Source organism: Colius striatus, chromosome 1 (genome assembly GCF_028858725.1).
Source record: "Colius striatus isolate bColStr4 chromosome 1, bColStr4.1.hap1, whole genome shotgun sequence".
NCBI lineage: Eukaryota > Metazoa > Chordata > Aves > Coliiformes > Coliidae > Colius > Colius striatus.
Genome location: NC_084759.1, coordinates 133559554 through 133587323, shown reverse-complemented (window position 1 = coordinate 133587323; position 27770 = coordinate 133559554). Strand labels below are relative to the sequence as shown.

General features: G+C 40.1%; 1 protein-coding gene across 5 annotated transcripts in view; it reads right to left on the bottom strand.

The window, feature by feature from the left end:
• Nucleotides 1–27770, bottom strand: part of TSPAN9 (tetraspanin 9) — a 175396-nt gene that overhangs the window by 89414 nt on the left and 58212 nt on the right. For 4 of the 5 annotated variants that reach the window (XM_062008093.1, XM_062008110.1, XM_062008084.1 and 1 more), the window contains one exon: nucleotides 12599–12678. In XM_062008093.1, the coding sequence (XP_061864077.1) occupies nucleotides 12599–12661 (63 nt within the window). In that variant the 5' untranslated portion in view covers nucleotides 12662–12678. Of the gene's footprint in view, nucleotides 1–12598; nucleotides 12965–27770 lie in introns of those variants that run through there. The other variant, XM_062008076.1, reaches the window with a different exon arrangement.

Sequence of the window (27770 nt, the reverse complement as noted above, 5' to 3'; positions counted from 1 at the left end):
TATGAAGGGCAGGTCCTTTTTAAACAAACCTGATCTCCTTCTATGACAGGGTAACGTGCTTATTGAAGGAAAGGCTGTGGATGTTGTCTACCTTGACTTTAGTAAGGCACCTCTAAAGGTCCCTTCCAACCTATGGTCCCTTCCAGTTCTATGATTTGACACTGTTTCCCACAGCCTTCACCTGGGGAAACTGGCTGTTCTTGGCTTGGGTGGGCATACACTATCCTGAATTAAAAACTGGTTAGATGGCCAAGTCCAAAGAGTCATGGTCAATGGAGTTAAATCCAGTTGGCAGCCAGACACGAGTTGAGTCCCCCAGGGCTCAGTACTGAGGCCACCCCTATTAATTAATTAAACACCTTTATTAATGATCTGGATGAGGGGATAGAGTGCACTCTTAGTAAGTTTGCAGATGACACCAAGATGGGTGGAAGTGTCGATCTCCTTGAAGGTAGGGAAGCTTTACAGAGAGATCTAGATAGGCTGGATCACTGGGCCAAGGTCAATGCCATCAGTTTCAGTAAGGCCAAGTGCTGGGTCCTGCACCTGGGCCACAACAACCCCCAGCAGTGCTACAGGCTTGGGGAAGAGTGGCTGGAAAGCTGCCAGGCAGAGAGGGACCTGGGAGTGTTGATTGACAGCTGGCTGAACATGAGCCAGCAGTATGCCCAGGTGGCCAAGAAGGTCAAAGGCATCCTGGCCTATATCAGATATAGTGTTGTCAGCTGGAGCAGGGAGGTGATCATTCCCCTGTACTTCGCTTTGGTGAGGCCGCACCTCCAATACTGTGTCCAGTTTTGGGCCTCTTCTCTACAAGGACATTGAAGTGTTGGACAGGATACAGAGGTGGGCTACCAAGCTAGTAAAGGATTTGGAGCATATCTCATATGAGGAATGGCTGAGGGACCTGGGGCTGTTTAGCCTGGAGAAAAGAAGACTCAGGGGAGACCTTATCGCTCTCTACAACTACCTGAAAGGAAGTTGTAGCTAGGCGGGGCTCAGTCTGTTCTCCCTAGTAACAAGCAACAGAACAAGAAGAAATGGCCTCAAGTTGCGCCAGGGGAGATTCAGGTTGAATATTAGGAGGAATTTCTTTACTGAAAGGGTTGTTAGGCATTGGAATAACCTGCCCAGTGAGGTGCTGGAGTCACTATCCCTGGAAGTGTTAAAGAGACAGGTGAATGTTACACTTAGGGCTAGGACAAAGGCTGGGCTCAAAGATCTTAAAGGTCTCTTCCAGCTGAAACAATTCTATGATTCTAAGAAAACTTCATTTTTCTAGTGACACTTTGCAGGTGGTGGGGAAGTTTGGGATTTATTTTGTGTGTTGTGAGAAAACTTCCTTTGTGTGTTGTGAGAAAACTTCCACTCTTCTATGTACTTTGGAAGTCAGTGACATCTAGACCTCTGGAGCATGCAGCCAAATAAAAGAATGTTCTACAGGTCCTAAATCCAAAAATTTTGTGCCTATGAAACATACTGCATAGGAATGTGGAGTTCAGAGGTGTCTTGCCTGCATCAAGTCTCTCACAAGCCACGGCACATAACAGATGGCCTGTTGCTTAAGACACTTACCAAAGACTTTAGAGATCCAGATTCAATTTCAGTTTAACTTTGTACAAGTCTCTTAGCAGGGCACATCCACATCATGGATATAGACATAATTAAGCTAGTCTCTGTCCAAGTTAATCTGGAAACGAAAGTACAGGGAAGACTGCTGCAAAGACACCAAAGCTCAAGACAGGTGATTGACAGGATTTCTGAGCTCAAGGGTAATGCCATGCAGAACTCAACACAAATCTATCCATGCTAATCTGCACTGTGCATGGACTTGCTAGTTCTGGTCTCCAACAGCTCTCAGTGCTCAATCCTGTGCTCCACTGCAAACATTCCCTTGGTTTTGTTGCCTCAGCTTTTCATCTGTATCAAGAGGATAAAAGCACAGCTCATGCTTACAAGGTATGAAGCGGATAAATATATTAAGTGGTCCTAAGGCACTCTGGGATTATGGCAACAGATGGAATGTCAACTTGTTAAAGCAGTGAAAATGGAGAAGACAAGGCAATAAAAACTCTAAGGAAAGAGTAGTTGAGAATCTATATTTCTTTTATTTTTCTAATTTAACCGTGTCTTTGCATCCAGAGAACGCTGCAGATGAAAAAGCACTCTTTGAGACGCAGTAATAGTTAGATGAAGCAGAGAAGCAAGGGTGGGACATAGAAGGACAGGACAACAGGATTCCAAACCAACAATTTACTTTAAAACTACTATTGAAAGAGACAAAATGAGATGTTTACATTTCTGAATTACAATCCACTGACAGACATCATTCTTACCTGCTTAAGATCATAAGTGGTTGGAAATTCTCCAATACAGAGGAAGAAACAACAGAAGAACCCACACTCTTCAGCAGTGACACAGCTACTAACAAAAAGTAAGTATTCAGCAGCACCATTTAAAGAAAAGTGTGCTTAATGCATGAATCAAGCAGCCCAAAGAAAAAAAAAATGTGATTCAGAAGTAAGTTTCATTCTCTAAGACAGTAAATTAAGTAAGAAAAAATGGTTGAATAGTACGGTGCTAATTTTTTTCCTTCTGTTTTATTTTTGCATCATTTCAGACTCAGTGACTGTAAACTGTGGTATACAGAGATGATTACATATGACAGAATTACTCCAAGACTGTTAACCATTACACATATTATTTGCAGAGTTAACTGCTTGGTTTAAATTAACACACAATGCATTGTATGTGCAGTGCTGTATAAACGTGCACACAAGCAATTAATGCATCTCTGCTAATGACTAGTAATTTGTTAAGCTGATGAACCCCTAAAGCTTAAAGTCATCTGTTCATAATCTTATCTTCATCCATAGCTCATGATTGTCTTGCTTCAGTCTTCTTCACCTCAAAAAAATTAAAAAACATTAAACCTTATTTTAGTTAACAAATCCCAAACCTATCAGTCACAGCTCTTTAAAGTGTTAGAAGTTGATAATTCTGTAAGTAACAAATAGTACAAACAAACCAGCTTCACCAGGTTTAATTGTTTTTCTGCCTTTTTCCTTGCAGCAACTCTCATTAAATGTCACACACTTAAAAAAAATCGACAGTATGTAATAATTTCCTACTGCAGACCTACAGTTTGTACCTACAGCAATAGAAATTGTACCAGAATGCACATAAAACAGAAGTATGGGGAAATCTACAGAAGAAATAAAAAAGATACATAATCAATCTCTGATGTCTCATGACTTGCTACTGTTTATATAAGAATACAGACATGTAGATAGTAGTTTACTATATTTTCCAAACTATGTATCCCTGGTGCATTGCTTAGACATAGGACAAGGGATTTTCGGTCAGGAGAGTCAGAAGACAGGCAAAAAAACCAGGAATACTAAATACAACTTGCAATGAAGACCAAGTAGATTCGACAACAAGCCATGGGTACAGAACTCCTGTTGGGGCCTGGGCTATAATGAATGTTATGGAGTTAGCGGTAGCAGAAAAGGAAAGAAAGGAATGCCCATGTGATAGCAAGCTTGAGCAAGGGGAAAACCGGAACTGCAGATTGTAACAGAAACAAGGTCAAAGCAAGAAGACAGGACAGAGCATTAAACTAAGCATTGTTAGAAGATTGAATAGAGCATTCAGTTTAGCATTGTATGATTACTTGCACCTGACTAACAAATTGTAACACATGTAACTAACAATAGTATGAAGTTAAGTAAATGTAAGGTAAGCATAACCATAGTCTAGTGCTAGAGAAAACTAACTGAAGGCCGAACAGATGGGGTGACATTTTAAGCACAATAAGGTTGATGTTTTAAATACAATAAGGTTGGTATTTTAACACAATGAGGTTGGTGTCTAAGTTGTTACAAAAATGAAACTTTGAGGCCTTATGCATAGTGCATGATCCTTAGTATTAATTAATTGTCATGAATTGTAGCATGTATATAGCATTTGGAAAAGGTATATAAGTGATGATTATGTGACAATAAAATGGAGCTGATGCACATCATATTGGTGTCTGGTCACTCCCATCTCGCGCAACAAAGAAGAACCCCTGGACAATGAAAAAAATCCTGCAGACTCCTTCCTCACTAAAACATAAGCAATATTTGCAAACATTATTGATTCTTTTGACTGAAAAGTTCATTTGTGTTTACCACATTTAACAACAGAATCAACAAATAGCAAATGCAAGGAGTCAAAGAAAGAAAGAAAAGAAATGCAGAGCTAGTCATTCTGTGCTTCAGTTTGCACCCCCTTTCAAAGGGTGCAAGAAGTAACCTGCAGATCTGTGTTCCCACACAGCACAAATGCTCTGGGTGGGAGATAACACAAAACAGCCAACATGGTAATTGTGACACTAAACATTCAAAGATGGGCTAAGACTGGTTACTAAGATTCTAAGGACTTCCCTATGACTTGATTAAGGACAGTGACAAACATTGCCTGTAGAAAAACTAGCCCTACCCTGACCAGTGATAAAGTTACTGGCTATGGTTCCAAGTTTTGAGATACTATTGAAGATGAGTTGCAGAAGACTTTTAAAACTCAAAGTGGCAGCAGGTTCCAAGAATATTCACAATCTCTGCTATGCTAGATGGAGTAGTTAAATGTAAAAGATTTGGATAGCCATGTGAACTTTGGCCCAGCTCAAAAAAAACCAGAAGAGTGACCATCATAGTCAAATTTTCAAACACTTGGAAGTTCAGTTGTCCCTGTTGAATAAATTTGGTTGCTCCTAAGCAGCAAAGGACTGACATGAATGGAGATTGAATTGATTTAAAACTAATTTGCTTCAGAAAGTTGTGAAATTGTTTTGAGTTCACTGCCCACAGTAATTTCTGTAAAGTAGTATTAAAATGATTTATGTGACAAGCCTCCAACAAGTTCAGCAAACATTCACTGTTTAGTAATGCACCTTCAGCCATATTAGGTTCTTTTGTTTACAAGGCACGGTTCATTCTTTTCTGTAAGATACTTAAAACCCAAGATATCAAGCAGAATTCCTCCTTTGATTCACAGTTTCTGTGAGTTGTTCAAAGTTTGGGTAACTTTACAAATTATATGGAATATAAACAGTGGAGCTACTAAGTCTAGTATACCATGTTATCTATGGCAACTTGGCTCCCCATTAGGAACATCCTAAATTTATGAACAGCAAAACTCCAATTAACCAAACTTTACTTCATTGGACAGCATCTTCCCATCTTTTCTACCCAAGTCTCATTCTGTATCAGCTGCATATAAATAAGCAAATAATATGCCTACTCAGACAGACAGATAACAGATTTACAATCTCATCCTTCACTTGCATAAGCAAGAGTATACTCCTTTGATCAGCCACTTGAAGACTTATTTACCTAGAAGGCAGCAGGAACAGAGAAAAAGGGAGCAATGTTCTGCATGGGTCTAGGAGTCCAGAGGTAAGAAAACATTACACTTATTAAGCATTTTCAAAGTTAATAATAATTGGACCCCATGATTATATTCATGGCTTTATAAATTTGATACTGTTGTTTTTAAAAGTCAGTGGAACTGAATCACAGAAGGCTGAAGAACTTTGCTCAAGGTCACAGAGATGGATGATATGACGAATACAACCTAAGTCACATATTTACAGAAAGATTTAACTCTGGGAGTATAGTGTGGGGCAGGGAGGGCTGAAGAAGAGTAAGTTGTTCGCCAATCTGAAATTCTTACTCTGCTTTTCACTTTCAACTTTATATGCAGCAGGCTATATTGCAACCATGTATACAACAATACATAACGTATACATAAATGGCTCTCACATCTACCTACAGTTAGAGCAAAAAAAAAATTCGCAGTGAAGGAGAACAAAAATATATATTTTTTAAAAAGCTAAAAAACCCCTCCAACCTGAATAGAATAAGGTGTTAGCAAGAGCAGTTAGTGAAAACAACACTGTGAAAAATGCCAAATCGGTTGCCTTCCCTATAGAATTGAAACAGCTTAGACACTAAAACCAGTTACAACCCTTGTCACTTGGATTAACCAGTCTAACTCACTTTAAATGAAAACTAGACTCAGACTTTAAACAATTTTTGAATAGTATTCTGTAATGTCATCATACAGGTTTTTAAACTTTAGTAATATCACATTCATTAGGACATAACACTGTTTGACGTAAATATTACCTTTCCTTCTCCTCCCAGCAAAAATGTTGACATAGTAAAACATTTATCCCATTGCCCTTCCCCATCGAGGTGTGTGTGTGCAGAGGCACACCTACAGTGCTCTACCATTTGGAGGAGAAACTAAAAGTTGGAATCTTTTCACATCTTATCAAAACCCTACTAAAAACAGGATTCTTCCTGCTAATATGACCAAAACCATTAGCTTTCTCTGGATTTCACTGGGTTTTTTTTTTTTTTTGGTTTCTGTGCTTGTCTGTTGTTGTGTAGTCTTACTTTCAGAGGACTGAACTGCAATTGTCACCACACTTAGTAAATATCACTGTTATGTTAAGAGACATGCATCACAGGATCACTCACTATCTCTCCCTGTCATTATTCCCTGTGTCAGAAAATGGGGAATATCAGATAATGCAGCCAGGGAGAGGGCAACAAAAAAGAGAGAATTTGAATTTTTTCCCTGTTCTAAGCTGTCTGAATTTAGCAAATTTTTTTTTTCATTCCGGGAACAAACTGTCCATCCATTGGAGATAAAATTCCAATTATGTACAGAGACAAAGTTGCTTCATAAGATTTAGGTGTCTGTACAGTAGTGTCCTGGTTTAGCCCATCAGGGAACAAAAGACCACAATTAGCCTCAAGTACCAAAGGCCTGAGGATTGCCAAACCGCAGGGAGAGCTTAATTGCTGCTTAAGGTTCAGGACAAAACAGACCAGGCTACTCAGCTTGGGGAAGAAAACAGAAAATAATTTAATGCAACATCAACTAAAACATAACCTTAAAACCCCAAAACATAACCAAAATAAAACAACACAGAGTGGTACAACAATGAAGAGTCTTTCATTCTCCCCACTCCTCCCCTCTTCCCGGGCTCAGAGCCTTGATCCCGGTGTTTTTACCTCCTCCCCCCTGAATGGCCCAGGGGGGCAGGGAGTGGGGGTTTCAGTCAGTCTATTCCTGATAGTGCCTGCCATTTGTCCCTCCTCAGGGCAGGTGGGCTCTGCACCTGTCCTCCCTGCAAGTCCATGGGGTACCTCACACACACAGCAGCCCTGCACAGGCTGCTCCGACATGTATTTATCCCAAAGGCTGCAGTTCCTCTCTGCCTCTCGTGTGGGGCTGCTCTGCAGCGCACAGGCTCTTCAGCAAGGCCTGTGCCATGGCTGCCTCCGCACACAGTCCCTCACCCGTCCGGGTGCACTCACACAGAGCTGCTGATGGCTCTCAGTCCTGAGATGGTCCTGCATGGGTTGCAGGGGTACAGCCTGCATTCTCACCACGGCTTGCAGAGGGGTCTCTGGTCTACTGCTTCTCCTTCCTTCCTCCTTCTCTGACTGTAGGGTCCGCGTGGTCACCTCCATCTTGTATCACTCTTATACCTCCTGCTGGCACTTCAAATTCCCGTCCCTAAATACTGAACGCAGAGGCGCCAGATTGGCCCAGCTGGGCCGGAGGTGGGTCTGAACCCAGGAGCCGGGGGAGAGTCCACAAACTCTTTACCGGGTTTTCACTGCAACCTGCTCCCACTGTTACCAAGCAAAAGCTGCTCCTTGCTAAACCATGACAAATAGGTTCAGCTAAGTAGTAAAGCTTTGTACTTCATACTAAACATTGCACTACAGTGTCTAGATACAGTGTATAGATAAGTATGAATTATGAACCATTCTAAAATTCTTAGTTGCTTTAGAGTACCAACAGCTCTGACAGCAGCCACACACAGAGAACGGACATGGTCCCTTTCTTTTAGCTTGAGCTGAGGCTTTAGAAAGCTATCCTGCATGGCTGTTATACTACTGCCTTTATGCTCGATGATAAATATGCACCACTAATTTTAATCTATAGCAAAATATATTAATTATTCTTGCTACAAAATCAAGTAAGATAAATAATTGATGTATAAAAATACTCTCCAGAAGCAATAGTCTTTATCCATTATTTTAATCAGTGAAAAATTGTGTATTTGACTTTTTTTTAGTTCAGGACCAGCAAGTTTCCAACTCATCTTTTTCTCTTCTAGTCTTACGTTTTCGCAAAGGAGAACATTCCTTAAATACAGAAGATTAGAGATTTCACAATCTTGCCATATACTTCCCCCAATAAAATGCATTTTATACTAAAATTAAGCAATGCTAAATTCTAGCAAGATGTATATTATGAATACTTCACTGTGTGGACTCATTAACCTTTGTTAAATTAACAGAACAATCCAAAATTTAATCATGACCACTGTCCACTTGTAAAGTTCTCTAGTGAAGTATTGATAGCTTATTCCTGTGAGTTAAAAATTCCCCTTTCAGGACACCAGAAAATCCTCATTTCACAAATGAAATTTCTTTTAAATTTTTTTTTTAATAGAATTTCCATTTTATGGCCAGTTAAGATTTTTTTTTTTACAATTTGGGAAAATAATTATTGTAATTCTTTCCCCTAGTAAAACAATGAAGTGAAATCTACCATAGGAAGACATATACCCTAATGTTTATATTTGGTGATTATGTTTCTTGACAATTAAACTGCTATCTGTAGAGGAAAAAAGAAAATAAATATTTTATTACTTCTGCAGAGCTATATTACTACTTTGCAGTCTCCATATGTTTGCACATAAATATTCTTGAAAGCAAACTAAATCAAGGAACATTTGTAGTTGTTCCTTTGCAAAACATATTATGCACTTAGGATTAATTCAGCGTAAATCATCATCCCAGCCACACAATTAAATACTATAAGCTTCCTTAACTGTCAGCTCAGACTTTCCTAATCTCTAAAAGAAAGCGATGCCAGATGGCCAAGAACAACTGCTAAGAATCATGGGGGCACAGAGAAATACCTGAAGCTTTTAGTGATATGGTGGAGAAACACCTTCTGTTTCAATATATTCCTGGGCCCCACTTAGATGACTTTGCTTTGCAGAACCCATATGAGATACTTCCATGTTAACTAATACACATGCTACTAATTTTAAAAAAAAATATATTTTCTTGTAATGAATCTAAGTCACAAAAACGGAATTCTTCCTGCCCAGAAACAATGCACTGCCTCTTTATCAGTTACCACAGTAAGTTTGCTATATAACAATAGAGAGAATCCACTAGCCACTGCACTTCTTCATCATTTTCAAACACATACATGTGTATGCATATAAAATATTTTCTACATAAAAACACATAATACATACATATAATTGGTCTTCTAATCTAAATGGTCCTCTAATCTATGAGGAACATATTAAGTCTCAGCAGTTCTGCAAATAACAGAAAAAGATTCCTCTCTTTCTATAGAAGAATATGCTTTGGGCCAACACTGAGAATCATTGCGGACAATAGTGCCCAGCACTCTAGAATGCCAGAGGAGGATACCTCATTTTCAAAGGAAGCATCTCAGAAACACTATTTCACTATGGCAGAACAACGCTTTCCATGGGACAGGCTTTCTGCTACCATATGCTCATAACAATGTAGCTTTGCTGCAAGCAAGCTGGTCACACGGATTTGCTATTGTAACTGTATTGATGCTAGACTGGCAACTGTTTAAAAACTGCCTGAAACACAGTTTTTACAACTCTGCTCCCTATTGCCTAAATTGGTTCCTGAATTTAGGAAAGGGAAAGGGAAAGGAGAAAAGAGCTTCTTTCTTCTGTCAGGAGATAACAACATAACAGTGTGAAAGTGGTCTCCTTGCCTCTGAAGTCCATAAGTCTCATTCTGCTTTGAATTACAGGTTCAGAAAATTTAACGCTTAAAAATGAGTCTTCTCTTTTTAAAAATAAATCACCTTGCTTTACAAAAGATGACAGTCACTGCTCAAGAGCAGGCCACAACTTCACAGGTTTGGACTTGTGTTTCAAAACAGAAATTCAGAAGAAAGCAATGAGAACAGGCAAACCTGAGACCGAAAAAAAATGAACGAAGAATGATAGGACTGAAATAGCAGGGGGTGTTTCAGAACAGAGTATGAGTGGAGGGCTCTGGCAAAGCTGCATGGGGAGCCCAGGGCTGGGCTAGCAGGAGAGTCAAGCATCCCAATCCTTTCAGCCATAGAACTACTGTAGATTCCAGGTACGAAGCTAGGAGAGGTAAACGACAGAATATCTGTCTGTAGTATGCCTCATTCTAGGTTGAATTTCCATGAGCAAAAAGAGATGATAATGCTACTTATTTGAACACCTGAAGACAATAAAATAGCCTGGTTAAAAAACAAGCAAACAAACAAAGAAAAAAGAATCTAGCAAGCCTGCAGCCCTCTGGAAACATGCATCAAGACTGCAAAACTCAATTTAGCCAGCTAAAGTGAAGAAAGGGGGACCTCTGAACAATTTAAACCGGGCCAGTGCATCAAATTTCTGTTGTAAACTATTTGAAAAGTACCTGATACTTAGCATTTAGCATTTTCCTGTAATCTCTCAAAATCATCATTCCAGAGTATCACTTCCATTCTGTATAGCCTGTATTTCTAGAATATTATAAAAAAGTATTTCTAGAATAAGTATTTTTAGAATATTATTTCTAGAATATTATAACGTATTTCTAGAATATTATAAAAGTATTTCTAGAATATTATAACGTGGTGGAAAAGTTTAATAACAGAAAGAAAACTGGTATAAGCCTCACAACAAAATACATGGTGGGGAGGGTGTAAAGTGGATTAAGAGCTGAAGCAGCACAGGGCACTAAAGAATGGTTCCAGATGGTAAGCTAGTTTTAACCAAAGTAGTGAGGTGTTTCTATAAAAGTCCAGTGAGAACTGAGCAGATAGAGATGAGCACAAAGATGAAGTCTGAGATATTTTTGTGAGCTCAAGGAATGGAAAAATGGACTCTGATGCAAAGTCAAGAAAATTGCTGCTTGGGAGGGAGATACACACAAAGAAAGATACTGCATCTAAGGACGTGAGCAGTAAGAGATATCTAATAACTAATCACAGAGGACATGAGTTACAATATCAGAAAAAACCTGTTCCAAAACTAACCACAATACATAGCATGTAAAAAACCAAACCAAACCTTCCAAGGTGTCAAAGCAACATAGTGTTGGGTCAAATAGTTTTATATAAATCTGGTGCGTTTAAAGTGATTTATTCCAGAAATAAGTTCAGGCAACTTTTTGGTAAGGTTTGTATATAGAGGAAAAAAATTTCCAAAATCACAAGTGAACTTTGACCAACTGTTCTTCAGTGACCAATTCTACCTTTCTATTTAAGTAAGATGCCCACAAGTTCGGTGATTGTAGCATTTCAGGCTGTTACTGAAAAAAGCTCACTGTTGCATGAGCAGTTCAACACCGCACCAAATCTCCCATTAACTCTTGCTCTTAAAGGTTACTTCAGTATCTGGGTCAAGATAAAGAGAGAAGCTGCTAGTAAGACTCCTAATTTGAACATTTATATCTCTATACCAGAGGTAGCTATATGAATTACACCGTCGACGACTCTTTTTCAAATATAAATCCAAGGATGGTGTTTTCTTTTATTTATTAAGTATACTTTGTATTTCTGGATCACAACCATTAATGATTTTGTCCATGTGCCCAAGTTTTGCAACCATCAGGAAAGCAGTAACTTTCGATTTCAAACAAAGTAAACTCTTTCATATTGGCCTATATTAAAACATAGTATTTCAACTAGACCATGATTTCCTCAACAATATTGTCCACTTAAGGGTGCCTGGCTGCAAGACGACTTAACTTTTCTTCCCTCCCTTGTACGTGACAATATCTTGCTCAAAGCAGCCATTATGCTGCTTGCTGAGGCATAGTAACTCCTAATGCCTCTTGGCTGATGGAGAAAAATCAATTTTCATCCCTCAGAAGCAAGCACAAGTCTCCAACTTCACACACTAATGTGAACAACTGCAGCTGAAACTAAATCCAGATGAATTCACCATTCCAGTAATTTCACATTTATGCTGATATGAGGTTTTGAACATATATGATTTACTGTTTTTAATTGCAGAAATCGGATAGAACTTCCTTCAGTTTGTCAAATGAAGTTTACAAAAAGTAAATCAGACTTATGGTCACAATGAGAATGTACTTAAAATTTAAATCGACCTACAGCTTAATGCATCACGAAGTATTACAATAGAATTCAAAAGTCCTGCCACCGCAGGATTTTAATGCTACAATAATTCTGCTCTTCCTGAAAGGGCAACAGTTCTGCCCTGTCTTAGATAAACCAATTCAAAACACATATTGCAACATCAAATTTGAGGAATTAGCAGCCAAACTATAGTAACCAGGTAGTAATAAAGATATAAAAGCATGTACATTTTCCCAACAGACACAAGTTTAACACTGAAAATATTCCAAGCAGGTATGAGAGAGAGGGAAGGGAGGGGTGAACTTACTGTACTGCTTCAAAGATGCACTATACACATAATGCAGCAGTGTAGGATACAATAACAAACGAAGGCAAATAAAAAGGCAGTACTTACCCAAAATATTAAATTGAAAAGGAACATCATATATTTCAAACAACACAGGCAGCCTCTTGCCATGTTGCACTTCTTAAATTCTAAAAGGAAAACAAAGGATAGATCCAGGTAAAAGACCACATATTTGCTGCCCTTGGGTGCACTGTATTTGTCACTTTTTATTCCAGTTCCAGTCCCAATGCCAGTCCCGGTTCCGACCCCAGCATGGCTCTGTGTGCGTGATCCAGTTGCACCATAGAAAGCTCCAGCAGTAAAACCTCGACCAAATTGCCTCCCTGAGGTAGAAGGTTTAGCAAAATCTGAGTCTTTGCTATCCAAAGATGGACTCCGGTGAATTGAAGAATCTTCACTACTTGACTTCTCCATGATTTCTCTTTTCACAGTTGTCAGATTTAATGTATAGCATCTCTCAGTATTAAATGCAGTGCCTCACAAATGCCACGGTGCGATAAGAGCTGTCCATGTTTTGCTTCTCTTTTCCTCGTACATAAATCAGATAATCACTGCATTATTCACTGCATTGTTGCTGGATTTATTTTTTATAGCAATGTAGGCCGTACTCTATCTATCTGTAGCACAAATTTATACATTATTATCCCATGCAAGAGCATACTCATGATTATCGTGATGAAACAGTTATGCAGAACTTTGATTTTTATTCAAAAGAGCCTTAAACTCTTTCTCTCCACTCCTAGTTTGCAACTCTCTATAGGCAGCAGATGGTCCTTGCATCCATTTCCAAAAAGCTTCTGCAGTACACCTGAGACTCTCCTCAAGCCAGAGCACTTTCCTTGCTCTCAGCTTCCCTCTCTGTGTCTCTCTGACTCTCTCACAGGCTGTCTTTTTTCTTTCCACCCTTTTGCAGTATCTCATTCCGTAACCAGCTATTGGAGCGCACTCTGTGTTTCACTGCTGCTGCTGTGAAATCATCAGCAACTGCAGCCACTAGGCATTTCCCACAGAAATCCCTGACCTAACTATCGAGTAAATAAATCCACCCCCCGATTCGCCCCTCCTCTCTGCTTTCCATCAGCCAGTTAGAGAAGCCTTTTCCACCAGGGCACACCTCCATGACATAATATCTTTAATAGGATTAGAATTACTCTTGACTATACAAGTGCACAACAGAAAAGCTCTTTAAATGTCAGGTACTGTTTAGCTGTTTGTGAACTAGAACTGTGAGGTAGTGATATTCCTTTAATGCAACAAAATACTAGGAAAGTATGGATTAGATAGAGAGGCGCTAACCTTTCCCTGCTCATTATATTAACAGGGATTTCCTTTTTTTTCTGCTTTAAACAAATGCCATGGGACTAGGAACTGGAATAGACTAACACCGGGCATACACTGAATAAGCACGTCTCAGTTATACATGCATATAATGTGACGCCACCAACTGTGATATAATTAACTATAACCAGAAAAGCAGAGCTGCTGTCTCTTACAGGGTCATCAATCAATTCTTAAAACTCTTGAAATGTAAGGATATCTGAACCTGAAGCTATTTATCCTCTATTTAACTATCATGCCTGTTTATCCTTTATTTAATTAGTATGATGTTTTTCTTGTGTATGGCAATAAGCCATCTTACATTGCAGGTAGTCGGTGAACTAAAAACAATGACTCAAATATCACATTTCTTTTCCAGATACTAGTGCAGCATGGACTCTGAAACTGAAATGGCATGACTGTGCATGTTTGCGCACATGTGTACAAGTGCCTGGAGGTAAGAAAGAAATACTTTGAGTCATGTCTGGTGCCTCCAAATTTGTCTTTTTGTCTAAAGACAAAAAGCAGCACACCAATGGTGAGAACTCAAAGAGCAGATTTAAAATTCAGGTTATTATTTTCTTTTTCTAAAGAAAGAAACCATATTATAATGCACTTTTAATTAATTTATCAGGTATACTTGAGAAAAGGTGACATTTATTCAATCTGAGACTTCTATGCCCAAAAGGCCCTGAAAATTCTGTAATTTTAATGTAACAACATCAAAATCAACACCCTAAAGCAATGCTGTACCCTTCTCAACAGGCTTTCTCTGAGAAAAGGTCCCTCCACCACAAAGTTAGTCATGCCATGAAACATCCATTTTAACATGTAGTATCTTTCTCTCAGTTCTACTGCTCTAGAACAACATTTTAACAACAGGCAACAAAATATTTGTTTTCTTTACCATTACTTGTAATGTATCTTCCATTAAGAGTTCTCCACAGCTGGTCTACGTCACAGTTTGTACTTCAGAATGAACAACCAAAGGCACAGGTTTAGCCAACAGACAGCTTCAAAATACAAGAATGAGCAACAAGCACTACGGCAAATGCAGTTCCAGATCAGCTACCCCTCCCACTGTGTGCAAAGGAAACATATGACCCTCTTATAATTATGCTGTTGCCATCAGGGAGACTTTACAAGCTCCAATAACTTTCCACCACATAAATTTGCAGACATGGAGCACCTTTACAGATTAGATGCCACTTCCTCCTGCTGGAACTCTAACTTAGTATTTACATAGCTCATTTACTAAATCACACAGAGCTGCTTACTTGCTGAAAAAATATGCAGTGAAAAAGCTGTAACCAGTTCATTCAGCTGTGTTTTGACTAGCCATTGCACTTAACTGTGTCTCTGATCAACACTTCAGTGTTAGGTGTTGCTGCAAGGCAACAGCACCTTACAGTGATGCCACTTGAGAGAGTACCCTTGGTATAGTAACAAACACATTTTCCTTCACTATTCATCTCCTTTAAGTAATTACGGCACAAAAAACATTCAAAAGCTCACTCTGTACTTCATTAATCTTTGCTTTTTTTTTTTTTTTTTTTTTTTTTGCTGAGAGGTGTCTCCACGTGAAGAAAATCATTTCAATCCCACACATGCCCGAGACAAGGCATCAGTCGGTAGCATCTAAATGCCTCATCCAAGCATTAAGCGTAAGAATTGAGGCCACTTTTGGATACTGAGTATGAAAATGGACACTAAAATGAGTGTAGCAGAAAAATGAAAGGTAAAGGTAGTAGTAATAAGGCCCAAATGACACAGATTAGTTCTGCTATTGAAACTGGTCCCTCCCAGGAACAATCCATCCTAGTCCTCAAAATACAGATCCAAATAACTTCGTTTTTTATTGGAAGTCACAAAATATTAAATTTTTTTTATCAACCCCTAGTTTTATTTCAGCAGAACCTCAGTGATAATTACACCCAGCTACAGTGCTCCTGAACCCCTCTGTTCCTGCCCTCTTCCACTGTTTTTGCACAACTGGCTTCTGGAATCATGTTGCAAAACAGGAAAAGATAACCAAGTTTATACACATTTTTCTAACCATGTATTTATTAAGACATAAGACAGATATAAAATATATTTCAGCAATGTGTAAAAAAATATGCTTATTTGTCCCGTTGTAAAAGTTCCATTTTACAAGACATTCCTCTTGCTCATACAGTAAGACGGAGAAAGACAACGATAGGCAAGAACAGGAACAAACACTGAAGGCTGAGCAAAAATATCTTAAGCTTTTGTTATGGTCCCTCATGACTCCTGACTTAAAATATGAAACTCTGTTTTTTAAAAAGGGAAAATAAAAAGTCCAATCACCATGATATATGAGCCATTTTACAATTCACTATATATTTTACCTTGCAATTCATATTACATAGGATAGTACTTTCTGATACCATTTTAAATATGGAGAACTCAAGGACCAAGACATTTGCTGAGGCTGAACAGGAAACTGCTGGTGGAGAAGCAAAGTGAATCAGCACCTCACATGGCCTCAGCTACTACAGTAACCATTGCATCAGTCTTAAATTAATTATTTTTAGAAATCATGAGTTTTAGCAGCCCTGTCACATGACTTGAGAACAATTCTGAGCCCTGCAGAGACATACAATTGCATACACTATCAAGTGTCTGAGGGATATAGTTCTTAAATTAATTGATCTCTTTTGAATTATATTGACCAAGAACTCAATTATACAAGCCTTCTTGAGGATGCACTAGGTAGACAAAGAACAGAGACTGCTGAGTATAAACATGACTACCTCTTTCCAGTCACTATTCTGAATCCTGGAAGGTTGTGAGAAGGAGATGCGGAACAAGAGTTGGAAAGAACAGCTTATGACTGGCATACAATTGCATCCAGCTTAAAGTTCAGATTTTAAAAAACCCCACACAAATGCTTGTGGAAAGAGCTTAAAGGGAAAAGAATGTCCAAAAATATCCTACTGAAATTGGTATTTTGTCTCTCCCATGAGAGACAAAAACATGAGAGTTCTCAGGACTTCCATGGTCCTTGTTCCACAATAAAGAGCTTATAGACTCCATGAAGCCAAAATACCTGGAGATTCCAGGGCTCCCAAGGCTGCAGGACTTGTAACTAAAAACCTAGATTCTCTGAGGATTGTATCCCACATCCTTCCAAGGAGAAAATAAGACTTTGTTATAAGACTTTCCACTGTGCCAAACATGCCGTGTCATTTGATTTCTGGGACTTTCATTAAAAATCACTAAATTAAAAGTCACTGACACAAAAATTGCACAAGTTAACCCCTGGCTAAGAGGTTGGTACTGGCAGGAAGGTTTCAGTTTTTATGGCAATGGAACATTCTTTGGGAACTGTAATTTGATAAGGCAGGACAGAATACACCTCTCTCTGGAATATTTGGGAATAGGCTAGCCAAGCTCATCATGAGGGCTTAAAATTGAAGAACTTGAATGGTAGGGGGAAAAATTACAAAGAAGAAGTCATCCTGTCTCACAGGGAAATAGGGCAGGGCAGGGAATGCAATGATGAGTGCCCCTCATCTGCACACCATGATGAGATGCAGAAGGCAGACCAACCTGAAAAAGTATCAAATCAGGGAAGAACCTCTTGCATCCATTCAGGGAAAACTCTGTGTTTGAGTAAGCCCCTGCGTTACCTCTAGACCAATGCATGCAGCCTGGTGAATAAGCAGGAGGAACTGGAGATATGGGTGCGGATGCGGGGCTACGACCTCATTGTGGTCACAGTCATGGTGGGACAGTTGACGTGACAGCCATGGAGGACTATGTATTGTTCAGGAACGACAGGCTGACAAGGCGAGGAGGCGGAGTTGTTCTCTGTGTGAAAGGGCAATTAGTGTACACTGAGATCTGCCTGGGTGAGGAAGAAGGGTAGGTTGAGTGCTAGTGGGTGGAAATTAAGGGTCAGAGTAATGTAGGTGATACTGTTATAAGAGTTTGCTACAGGTCATCTGATTGGGAGGCGGAAGTGGATGAGGCCTTCTACAAACAACTGAGACCTGTCTCACAGTCACAATCCCTGGTCCTCACGGGGGACTTCAACCACCCTGATATTTGCTGGCAAAGCCAGTCAGCCAAGTCCATGAGGTTCCTACAGAATGTTGGTGACAAGTTGCTGTCACAGGTGGTTGAGGAGGGGTGTGCTGCTGGACTTTGTGCTAACAAATAAGGAGGGTCTGGTTCGAGACGTGAAGGTTGGAGGCAACCTTGGCTGCAGTGCCCACAAGATCCTGTATGGAAGAAGCAGGGCACCAAGCAGGATTGTGACCCTGGATTTCAGGTGAGCCTTTTGGCCTCTTCAAAGACCTGCTTGGAGGGATCTCATGGGATAAGATCCTAGATGGTAGAAATGAAGCTTCCTCCAAGCTCAGTGTGTCCCCACATATAGAAAAGCCGAAAAAGGAGCCAAGAGGCCTCCATGGATGAACAAAGATCTCCTGGGACAGCTCAGGCAGAAAGCAGCCATCTATCAGAGATGGAAACAGAGCCTGATTTCTTAGGAAGAGTACAGGAACATTGCCAGGGGTGCAACCAGGAAGGCTAAATCCCTTTTAGAATTAAATCTGGCCAGGAAAGTAAAGGAAAACAAGAAGGGCTTTTTCAGGTACATCAGGAGCAAAAGGAAGATGAGAAGGGAATGTGGACCCGGTGCAGAACACATGTGGTGCCCTCGTGACAGAGGATGCAGAGAAGACTGCTTTACTGAATGCCTTCTTTGCTTCAGCCAAGGCCGGCCCTCAGGAAGTCCAGTCCAGCAAGGATAGTAGGACCGTCTAGGCAGCAAAGGACTTGCCCTGGGTGGATGAGGAGGTTTGTCACTCCTGTCTTAAAAAAGGGTAAGAAGGAGGAGCCAAGTAACTACAGACTGGTCAGCCTCATCTCGATCCCTGGAAAGGTGAGGGAACGACTTATCCTAGGTGATGTCTCCAGGCATTTAAAGGACAAGAGGGTCATTAGGAGCAGTCTACATGGCTTAACCAAGGGGAAATCATGTTTGACCAACCTGATAGCCTTTTATGAAGATGTAACCAGGTAGATAGATAGTGGTAGTGAAGTGGATGTGGTTGATCTTGATTTCAGCAACTCATTTAACACCATCTCCCATGGTATCCTCACATCAAAACTGAGACAGTGTGGGCTGGATGATCAGGCAGTGAGGTGAATTGTTAACTGCTTGAAGGGAAAAAGGCAGAGAGTTATGATCAATGGGGCAGGGTCTAGTTGGAGGCCTGTATCTAGTGGAGTCCCTTAGGGGTCAATGCTGGGACCAGTACTGTTAAATATACTCATGAATGCAGAGAGAGACCTGGGAGTCCTGACTGATAATAAGCTAAACATGAGCCAGCAATGTGCCCTCGTGGACAAGAAGGCCAATGACATCCTGGGATGCATCAAGAAGAGTGTGGCCAGCAGGTCAATGGAGGTTCTTCTCCCCCTCTATTCTGCCCTGATGAGGCCTCATCTGGAGTACTGTGTCCAGTTCTGGGCTCCTCAGCTCAAGAGGGACAGAGAACTTCTGGAGAGAGTCCAGTGCAGGGCCACCAAGATGATCAGTGGACTGGAATATCTTTCACATAAGGAAAGGCTGCGGGAACTGGGGCTGTTTAGTCTAGAGAAGAGAAGACTGAGGGGAGATCTTATTAACATTTACAAATATCTAAATGGTAAGGTATCAGGAGGTTGGGACATCCCTTTTTTCTATTGTAGCTAGCAACAGGACAAGGGGTAATGGGATGAAGCTGGAACACAAAAAGTTCCACTTAAACATAAGAAAAAAACTGTTTCACTGTGAGGGTGACGGAGCAGTGGAACAGGCTGCCCAGAGGGGTTGTGGAGTCTTCTTCCTTGGAGGTCTTCAAGACCTGTCTGCACATGTTCCTATGTGACCTGCTCTAGGTGAACCTCCTTCTGCAAGGGGGTTGGACTAGATGATCTCTAAAGGTCCCTTCCAACCCCTACCATTCTGTGATTTTTGTGATTCTGTGAATGACCTTGATGAGGAAACAGATGGCACCGTCAGCAAGTTTGCTGATAACACTAAACTGGGGTGAGTGGCTGACACACCAGAAGACTGTGCTGCCATTCAGTGAGACCTGGACAGGTTGGATAGTTGGGCGGGGAGAAATCTAATGAAATCCAACAAGGGCAAGTGTAGAGTCTTGCACCTGGGAAAGAAGAACCCCATGTACTAGTATAGGTTGAGGAATGAACTGTTAAGAGACTAGAACAGGGGAAAGGGCCCTGGTGGACAGCAGGATGATCATAACTCAGCAATGTGCCCTCACGGCCATTCTTGGCCAATGACATCCTGGGGTGGATTAGGAGTGTGGTTAGTAGGTCTAGAGAGGTTCTCCTCCCGCTCTACTCTGCCCTAGTAAGATCTCATCTGGTATATTGTGTCCAGTCCTGGGTCCCTCAGTTCAAGAAGGAAAGGGAGCTGCTGAAGACAGTTCAGCGCAAGGCCACTAAGATGATGAAGGGAGTGGAGCATCTCCCTTATGATGAAAGGCTGAGGGAGCTCGGCTCTTTAGCTTGGAGGAGACTGAGGGTGACCTCATTAATGTTTACAAATATGTAAAAGTCAGAAGAATGGAGCCAGGCTGTTCTCAGTGATGTTCAATGATAGGACAAAGGGCAATGGATACAAGCTGGAACATAAGATGTTTCAAAGAAATACAAGGAATAATTTCTTCACATTGAGGGTGACAGAGCATTGGAATGGGCTGCCTAGATAGGTTGTTGAGTCACTTTCTCTGGGGACATTCAAAACCCACCTGGATGAGTTCCTTTGCAACCTACTCTAGGTAGTCCTGCTCTGGCAGGGGGGCTTGGACTACATGATCTTTCAAGGTCCCTTACAACCCTTAAGATTCTGTGATTCTGTGACTTGTTGGCCAAGCTTAATGCTCATAAGTCAATGCGATCTGATAGGATGCAACCAAGAGTGCTGAGGGAGCTGGCTGATGTGGTTGCTAAGCCACTCTCCATCATTTTTGAACAATCATGAATGACAAACGAGTTGCCTCAAGACTGGAGAAAGGCCAATGTCACTCCAGTCTTCAAGAAGGGCAAGAAAGACAACCGAGGAAACTACAGGCCAGTCAGTCTCACCTCGATCCCTGGAAAGGTGATGGAACAACTCACCCTTAATGTTGTTACCAAAGATACGAAGGAAAAGATGATTATCATAGAAGTCAACATTGATTCACCAAGGGGAAATCCTGTTTGACCAACCTGATAACCTTCTATGAGGGCATAACAGGCTGGTTAGATGAGGGGAGAGCAGTGGATGTCATCTACCTTGACTTCACCAAGGCTTTTGATATTGTCTCCCACAACTTCCTCATAGAAAAGCTGAGGAAGTGTGGCTTGGATGAGTGGACAGTGAGGTGGATCAAGAGTGGCAGAACTGAATGACAGAACCCAGAGGGTGGTGATCAATGGCACAGAATCGAGTTGGAGGCCTGTGGGCAGTGGATTCCACAGGGATTGGTTCTGCGGCCAGTCTTGTTCAACATCTTCATCAACGACCTGGATGGGGGGACAGAGTGTACCCTCAGCAAGTTCGCTGATGACACCAAACTAGGAGGACTGGCTGATTCCCCAGAACGCTGTGCATTCCCATTCAGTGGGATCTTGACCGGCTCGAGAGCTGGGCTGAGAGGAAACTCATGAGGTTCAACAAGAACAGGTGCAGAGTCCTGCACCTCAGGAGGAACAACCTCATGCACCAATACAGGCTGGGGGTTGACCTGCTGGAGAGCAGCTCTGCAGAGAGAGACCTGGGAGTCCTGGTTGATAATAAACTAACCATGAGCCAGCAATATGCCCTTATGGCCAAGAAGGTCAATGGCATTCTGCGATGCATCAATAAGAGTGTGTCCAGCAGGTCAATGGAGGTTCTGCTCCCCCTCTATTCTGCCCCAGTGAGGCCTCATCTGGAGTCCTGTGTCCAGTTCTGGGCTCCCCAGCTCAAGAGGGACAGTGAACTTCTGGAGAGAGTCCAGTGCAGGGCAATCAAGATGATCAGGGGACTGGAGCATCTTCCTTATGAGGAAAGGCTCTGGAACTGGGACTGTTTAGTCTAGAGAAGACTGAGGGAGGATCTCATTAATATTTATATGTATATAAATAGTGGTTGTCAGGAGGCTGGAACATCCCTCTCTGGAGGTCTTCAAAACCTGCCTGGATGCTTTCCTGTGTGACCTGAGCTAGATGGACCTGCTTTGGCAGGGGAGTTGGACTAGATCATCAGTAAACATCCCTTCTGACCCTGCCACTCTATGATTCTATGAAAATCATTTACCACCGACGGTGCATATGTGCCTGATACTTCCCATTTAGAACTTCACACCAGAGGCAGAACAAGATTCTGTCCCCAAATTATATGAAGGAATTAGCTCTAAACCATGTCAGGGACCTTAACCCACTGTGTTGAGATACAGATTATGACTTGATGTACTAATGACCAAGAGACATGGGATACAAGAATCAAAGTCGCACCTTAATACCTGTTGTTCCTCAAAGGCCCCCAGACTGCACAGAGAGAATGCTCGAGTTTCCAAAGTGACATAAAAACGTAACTCTATGAAAAATAGAAATCCAGTTACCTACATTGAAGCTTTCAATCAAGTACAAGGGTCTTTTTGGATTCTGTTTTAACTTTACAAATGACATCATGAAATATGCTAAATCTGAAAGAAGTCCCATAAAGATTAGGTTAGAATGTAATTCACCATTTATATTTTCACTTTTAAGAACTAAAATCTAGAAAGTCCATTTATTGTTTGTCCTGAGAAGTCCTGAAAGTCAGTTTTCTTAGGCTTTGCAGAAAACAAGACCTTAATAGCTCTCTCAATTCAGTAACTATGTAGTCCCAAAACTACCTTACCAATTCTCTCACTAGCAGGTGGGAGATAATAAAATATACGAGGGCGAAGAGAACAACAAATGCTGAAGCAGATAGGCTTAACCTGCTGAGCAGCGGAGAGTACCAGATGCTTTGAAAAAAGTCTGTTCATGTCTTTTAGCATAAGAATATGTATAACTTTTAATTACAGGGCATTTATCTTCTATAGCAATGAATACATTGTTCTATCTCCATCAACAGCTAATCCTTCTTAAATTCTAATGAGAACTTAGCCCCAATATGCAGTGAGTTCCATAGGTGCATATTATGTTAAAAAAACAGCATCTTCCTCTTATTCAGTATCATTAAGCCTTACAGCTCTGTCCTGGCATTCATATTCATCCCATAATTCATTATTTTGTAATCCTCTATTAAATCCTATGTCATTTGTCCTTCATTAAACTAAGCACTTAACTTTTCTGTGTCTCCTATTATTGAAAACTCCCTAATAATTTAAGTTAACCATCTTAAGACTTCTCTCTAATTGAGCTATGTTTATTCTATATTTTTTTTTATCTGTTGATGAAGAAAATATTTTTATTTTTAAAGGAAAATAATTAATACTAAAATTCAAAATTAATTTAATCAGTTTTGGTTCTACCAACACCTTATCTTAATGAAAGTGAAATTCAGATTCAATACACCTTTCTTCATCACTCCTATTCTCCTTTTCCATTTCAGATTCAAAATATGGTCTCTGAAGAGTTCAACATCCCAGAGTCTAACAAGAAAACTCTTCTAGTTTCAATCTGTATCTTAACTGCAGGAGGAAATGAGTTTTCTCTCTACAATAGCATTAGTTTAATATTGGTTCCTTGTAAAATCATCAATTAGTCCATCTTCAAATCAGGGACTCATAAATAAGCTAACATAAGCTAAACCAAGCCTTAGCCATCAATGATGCAACTAAATGTGTGGTAGCAACTGCTGTCCCCTCTCAGTACACTAAAAGCATATGCAGAGAAATGCTTTATACTGTGCACACAGAGAAAACAAAATCAAGGGAGTAGAAAGCTGTCAACTATGGGCATATTCCTGATCACAAATCAGATCTCCGAAACTATGTTTTATAAATTCAAGGCCAAAGAAAGTATAGGCATGGAAGTGGGAAGGGTTTTTTCCTACTTAACACCTATTTTTTGCAGAGGTATAGTACATGATATGCTTCTCTTCCACTCACACTTTAAATGTCAGTTTAGATTTTTACATCTTCTTTAATCTACAAATTAAATACAGTTAGCAAATAGCAGGAAGCTTTTGCCTATCAAGAGAGATGGCACCCTTTCTTCTTCTTGGATGGTGTAGAGGGACCAAGAACTCCTCTAACCATGGCCAATGCCTACAAGTCCCTTGAACAAAATCAGGTGGATATTCTATAACCTCTGTTCTAAAGAGGCTGTCTTTTACCAGCAGTCTGCTGTTCTGAATTCACCAACCACTGGTGTTTATGTATTAGCAGAACATTTCTAGGCATGTCCCTTTCAAAATTGAGTAAATTCTTTCACTGCTAAAATAGTCCAAATTTGGCACTTAAGCATTAACAGGTGTGATTCCATGAATGGGGACATTTAAAACTAGTGCCTTAAGGCTGGCAGAGACCCAGATGTCTGCAATGGGCAGCAAACTTACACCATTATTTTAGGCTTACTTCCCCATGAACTCATCACCAGTTCTAGCCTCCAATTTAAGACATCACTGAAAGTGACAGCAGAGTTTCCAAGCAAAACCTGACTACAGGTTCCACCTTTAGGTCAAAGAGACATGGCTTTCATAAAGGAGTCAAACTACCAAACAGATCAAGTTTCTTCCCACAGTCACTAGCCTTACAGCTGAAAGTTATCAGCAGAGTAGTCTGAGTTCAAGCCACTGTACAAGTTTCTGCTCTGCTGGGCTCTCAATAAAACCCAGGGCAGAAATGTCTAAAAACAAGGGTAAGATCTAAGTCTCTGCAGCCATGCAGTCACCAGCCTACTCCTAGCCCTTCCTGAGGCCTACCAAGTGTGTCAACAAGCTATATTGCCTAACAATTCCCTGTACGAATCTCCTTCTGTCTTTCATGGGATAAATTCCTCAATTCATGAGAATAAATCAAGACAACTCACACATACCTGAAGTGCCATTAAAAGTACTTCTCAAGTTTTGATCAAACCATTGCATAACAGCCACATTTCATCCTGCTGGTTTGGGCTGGACTCTTTTCTATGGCTTCCAACAAACTTCCACATCATCTACCCAGAGCAAAGTCAACTGGCTCCTTCCTGTCTTGAAGCTCTTCAGATTGCATCTGCTCTTGTAACAAAGCTTATCTACCATCACATTAAAGCTTCTTGCATGGTGTGTGGTAATGCTGTGAGATATGGTCAACTTCAACATTAAAAATAGGATGTCCCTGTAACATAACAGTCATGCAATTTAAATGCTTTTTCCTTTGCCCACAACAACAAAGTCAGATTTAAATCCCAAGAAGAGGCAGATACTTTACCCACTTTATCATCTCACAAGAATGAGTCTAAACAGTTCTCATCTATTCTGCATGAGATACAAGAAAGGGTGTAAAAACGAAACCAAGGTAAACCAGCAGGTTTATGTAACGGTGCTGCTATTCATGAGCTTTGTGGTCAGTGTCAGCTCTTATTACAAGGGTGTGACATTCAAGATGACAAGGGAGAAAAGAAAAGGAAAAAGAAAATCAGTACAGTTTGAAATGACTGTCTGTCAAGTCACAAAAAAACATGCAGCAGTTAAATTACTTGATTTACAGTAGAAGTTACTTAACTTTTTACAGTGTATTAATTAATGAGCTTTTGTAAGGGCAAAAGTATGATGACAAAACATAGTTTTATGACCTTATCCACATTAAGAAGGACTCATTTACACTTGGTGAGAACACTGCATGCTAGCTGCAATACCAGGCATTCAGAGCCTAATATGGAGTGTAAAGAACGGTTGCAAGCATGTTTGACTCCTTCCCAAAAGCCAAGCCCTCACTCACTTGAGTTTTCAAAAAGTTTATCTGTACCATCAGTGACTCTCAGAGATGAGGAAAGCAAATAACTCTTGATCAGCAGTCAGAAACCAAGAAACTTGCAAAAATTCCTCGTACTGGCATTTGAAAGACAAAAAAAGCAGGTTTGGGAGGGTAAAAATACTTGTGTCATTCAATCTGTTCTGATCTACTTAAGTGTGTTACAAGTACGCAGTACTTACAGTATGAAATATCACTTGGCCTTTAGAAGTAGCACTTTGTGAATTCATCATAGGCAGATATTTTCCATTTACAAATTAATTGGTACATTGGCATTTTTTTTCAGAAGCAATCAACATGATGCTTCATGCTATGCTCTGCAGACTGGTTCAGAGGAATCTATCATGGCCATAAATGTTCAGTAAATGGTGTGTATCCATACAGGTTTTTAATCATGTTTTTAAACAACATGAATGAAACTAAAGGCTTCTAAAATGCAATACCACATAACAGTAGACAGTGTTAGTTTTGATCCAAATATGCCTTGTAAGAGTCAAATTTGATGTCTGTAGTATATGATCTTTCTCTCTTCTCTCCTAAATATCCAGTCTAGACTAATTGCAAACCTAATCTAACTTACTGAAAAGGCTTTACAGACTTTTTCCCTTCAGAAGAATGAGTTAATAGTAAATCCACAATAATATAATCCATGTAGTAATATCTTGTTCACTTTTGTTGCTGTTTTAACTCTATAATCTCAAAATCTAGAAAAGAGTTCTATACAGGTTTGGACATCAATGCCCCTAACATAAAGGATACTTCACTCACTCAATTTTATCCAGTCAATGAATTCTGTAATTTTTCTTGTATGCTCATTTCTTGTGTCGGACTAGTCCCTTTCCTGCCAAGCATCTGGTCAGAAGAAACATAAAATTCTCTCAGGCCACCCAGACCCATTTCAGATATCACTCTATTCCATATCCGAAAGTCAACTTTTCCCAATTGACCACATTTCAATCTTCTCCTCCCCTACCTCCTTCTTTGTTATTGGTTTTATTACAGGACACTCTTTTATAGTATTGGTATTTCTATTTCAATAGCAAGGAAACAGTCATATTAAATATTTATCAGCAAAGTGGTTACTCCCTTCTATTGCAAGCTGAAACAGTATAAGTTAGCAAATACAATCATGAAAAGATTCTATATGTTTGTGTCTTTTTGAAGAAACACTACACTCAAATACACAGCTTTAAGCATGATTCCAAACAAAACCTGACTGCATAAAGTGCACTCTGAAATCCCATGTTTCTTGTATTCCAAAGATTGCTAAATCTAATCAGTCCAGTGATTTTTTTTCTTTTAAATAAACTTGAATGATTTCTGCCCTGTACACTGAAAATACAAATTCAGAAATTTTAACTATCGTAAGTAATTTGGCCCCAAACTGAAAATAATAATAAGAAAAAACCTTATTGCTCCCTGACAGCTGTACTACTGTACTACTCTGTAGGTTTAAAGGAAACAAAAATCAATAAAAGCTTAATCAATAGAATCAGGAGTTATGGATCTCTGAACACACAAAAGGAGCAGAGCTGATGAATTGGAAGGTATAGTGTGTCTTCCCACACAGAATATTTTTCCAAACAGAGTATGCTTTGCACCTGTCCTGTAATTCAATGCCAAGTTTATGTATAATGCTGAAAAAATAGACTAAGAAAGTGTCTTATTCCAGTTACAGAACAGACAGAACTTATTCCAGAACAGCCTCCCAAAAAGTACCTATCACTATTTTGTGACACTTCTGTCTCCGTTGATACAAATATCTCAGCTTTGTACCTACATAATACATCTGCTATGTTTACACAATCTCTCTCAGACTGAGTCTAAAAGACTACATCAATACTGAGCTGTAGGCAGGGAGGGGAGAATTGTTCCCAGGCACCAGAGCCTTTAAAAAGTCTGTCACAGTACTGTCTTCCTACATTTAAAATATCTTTCATATTGAAGACTCA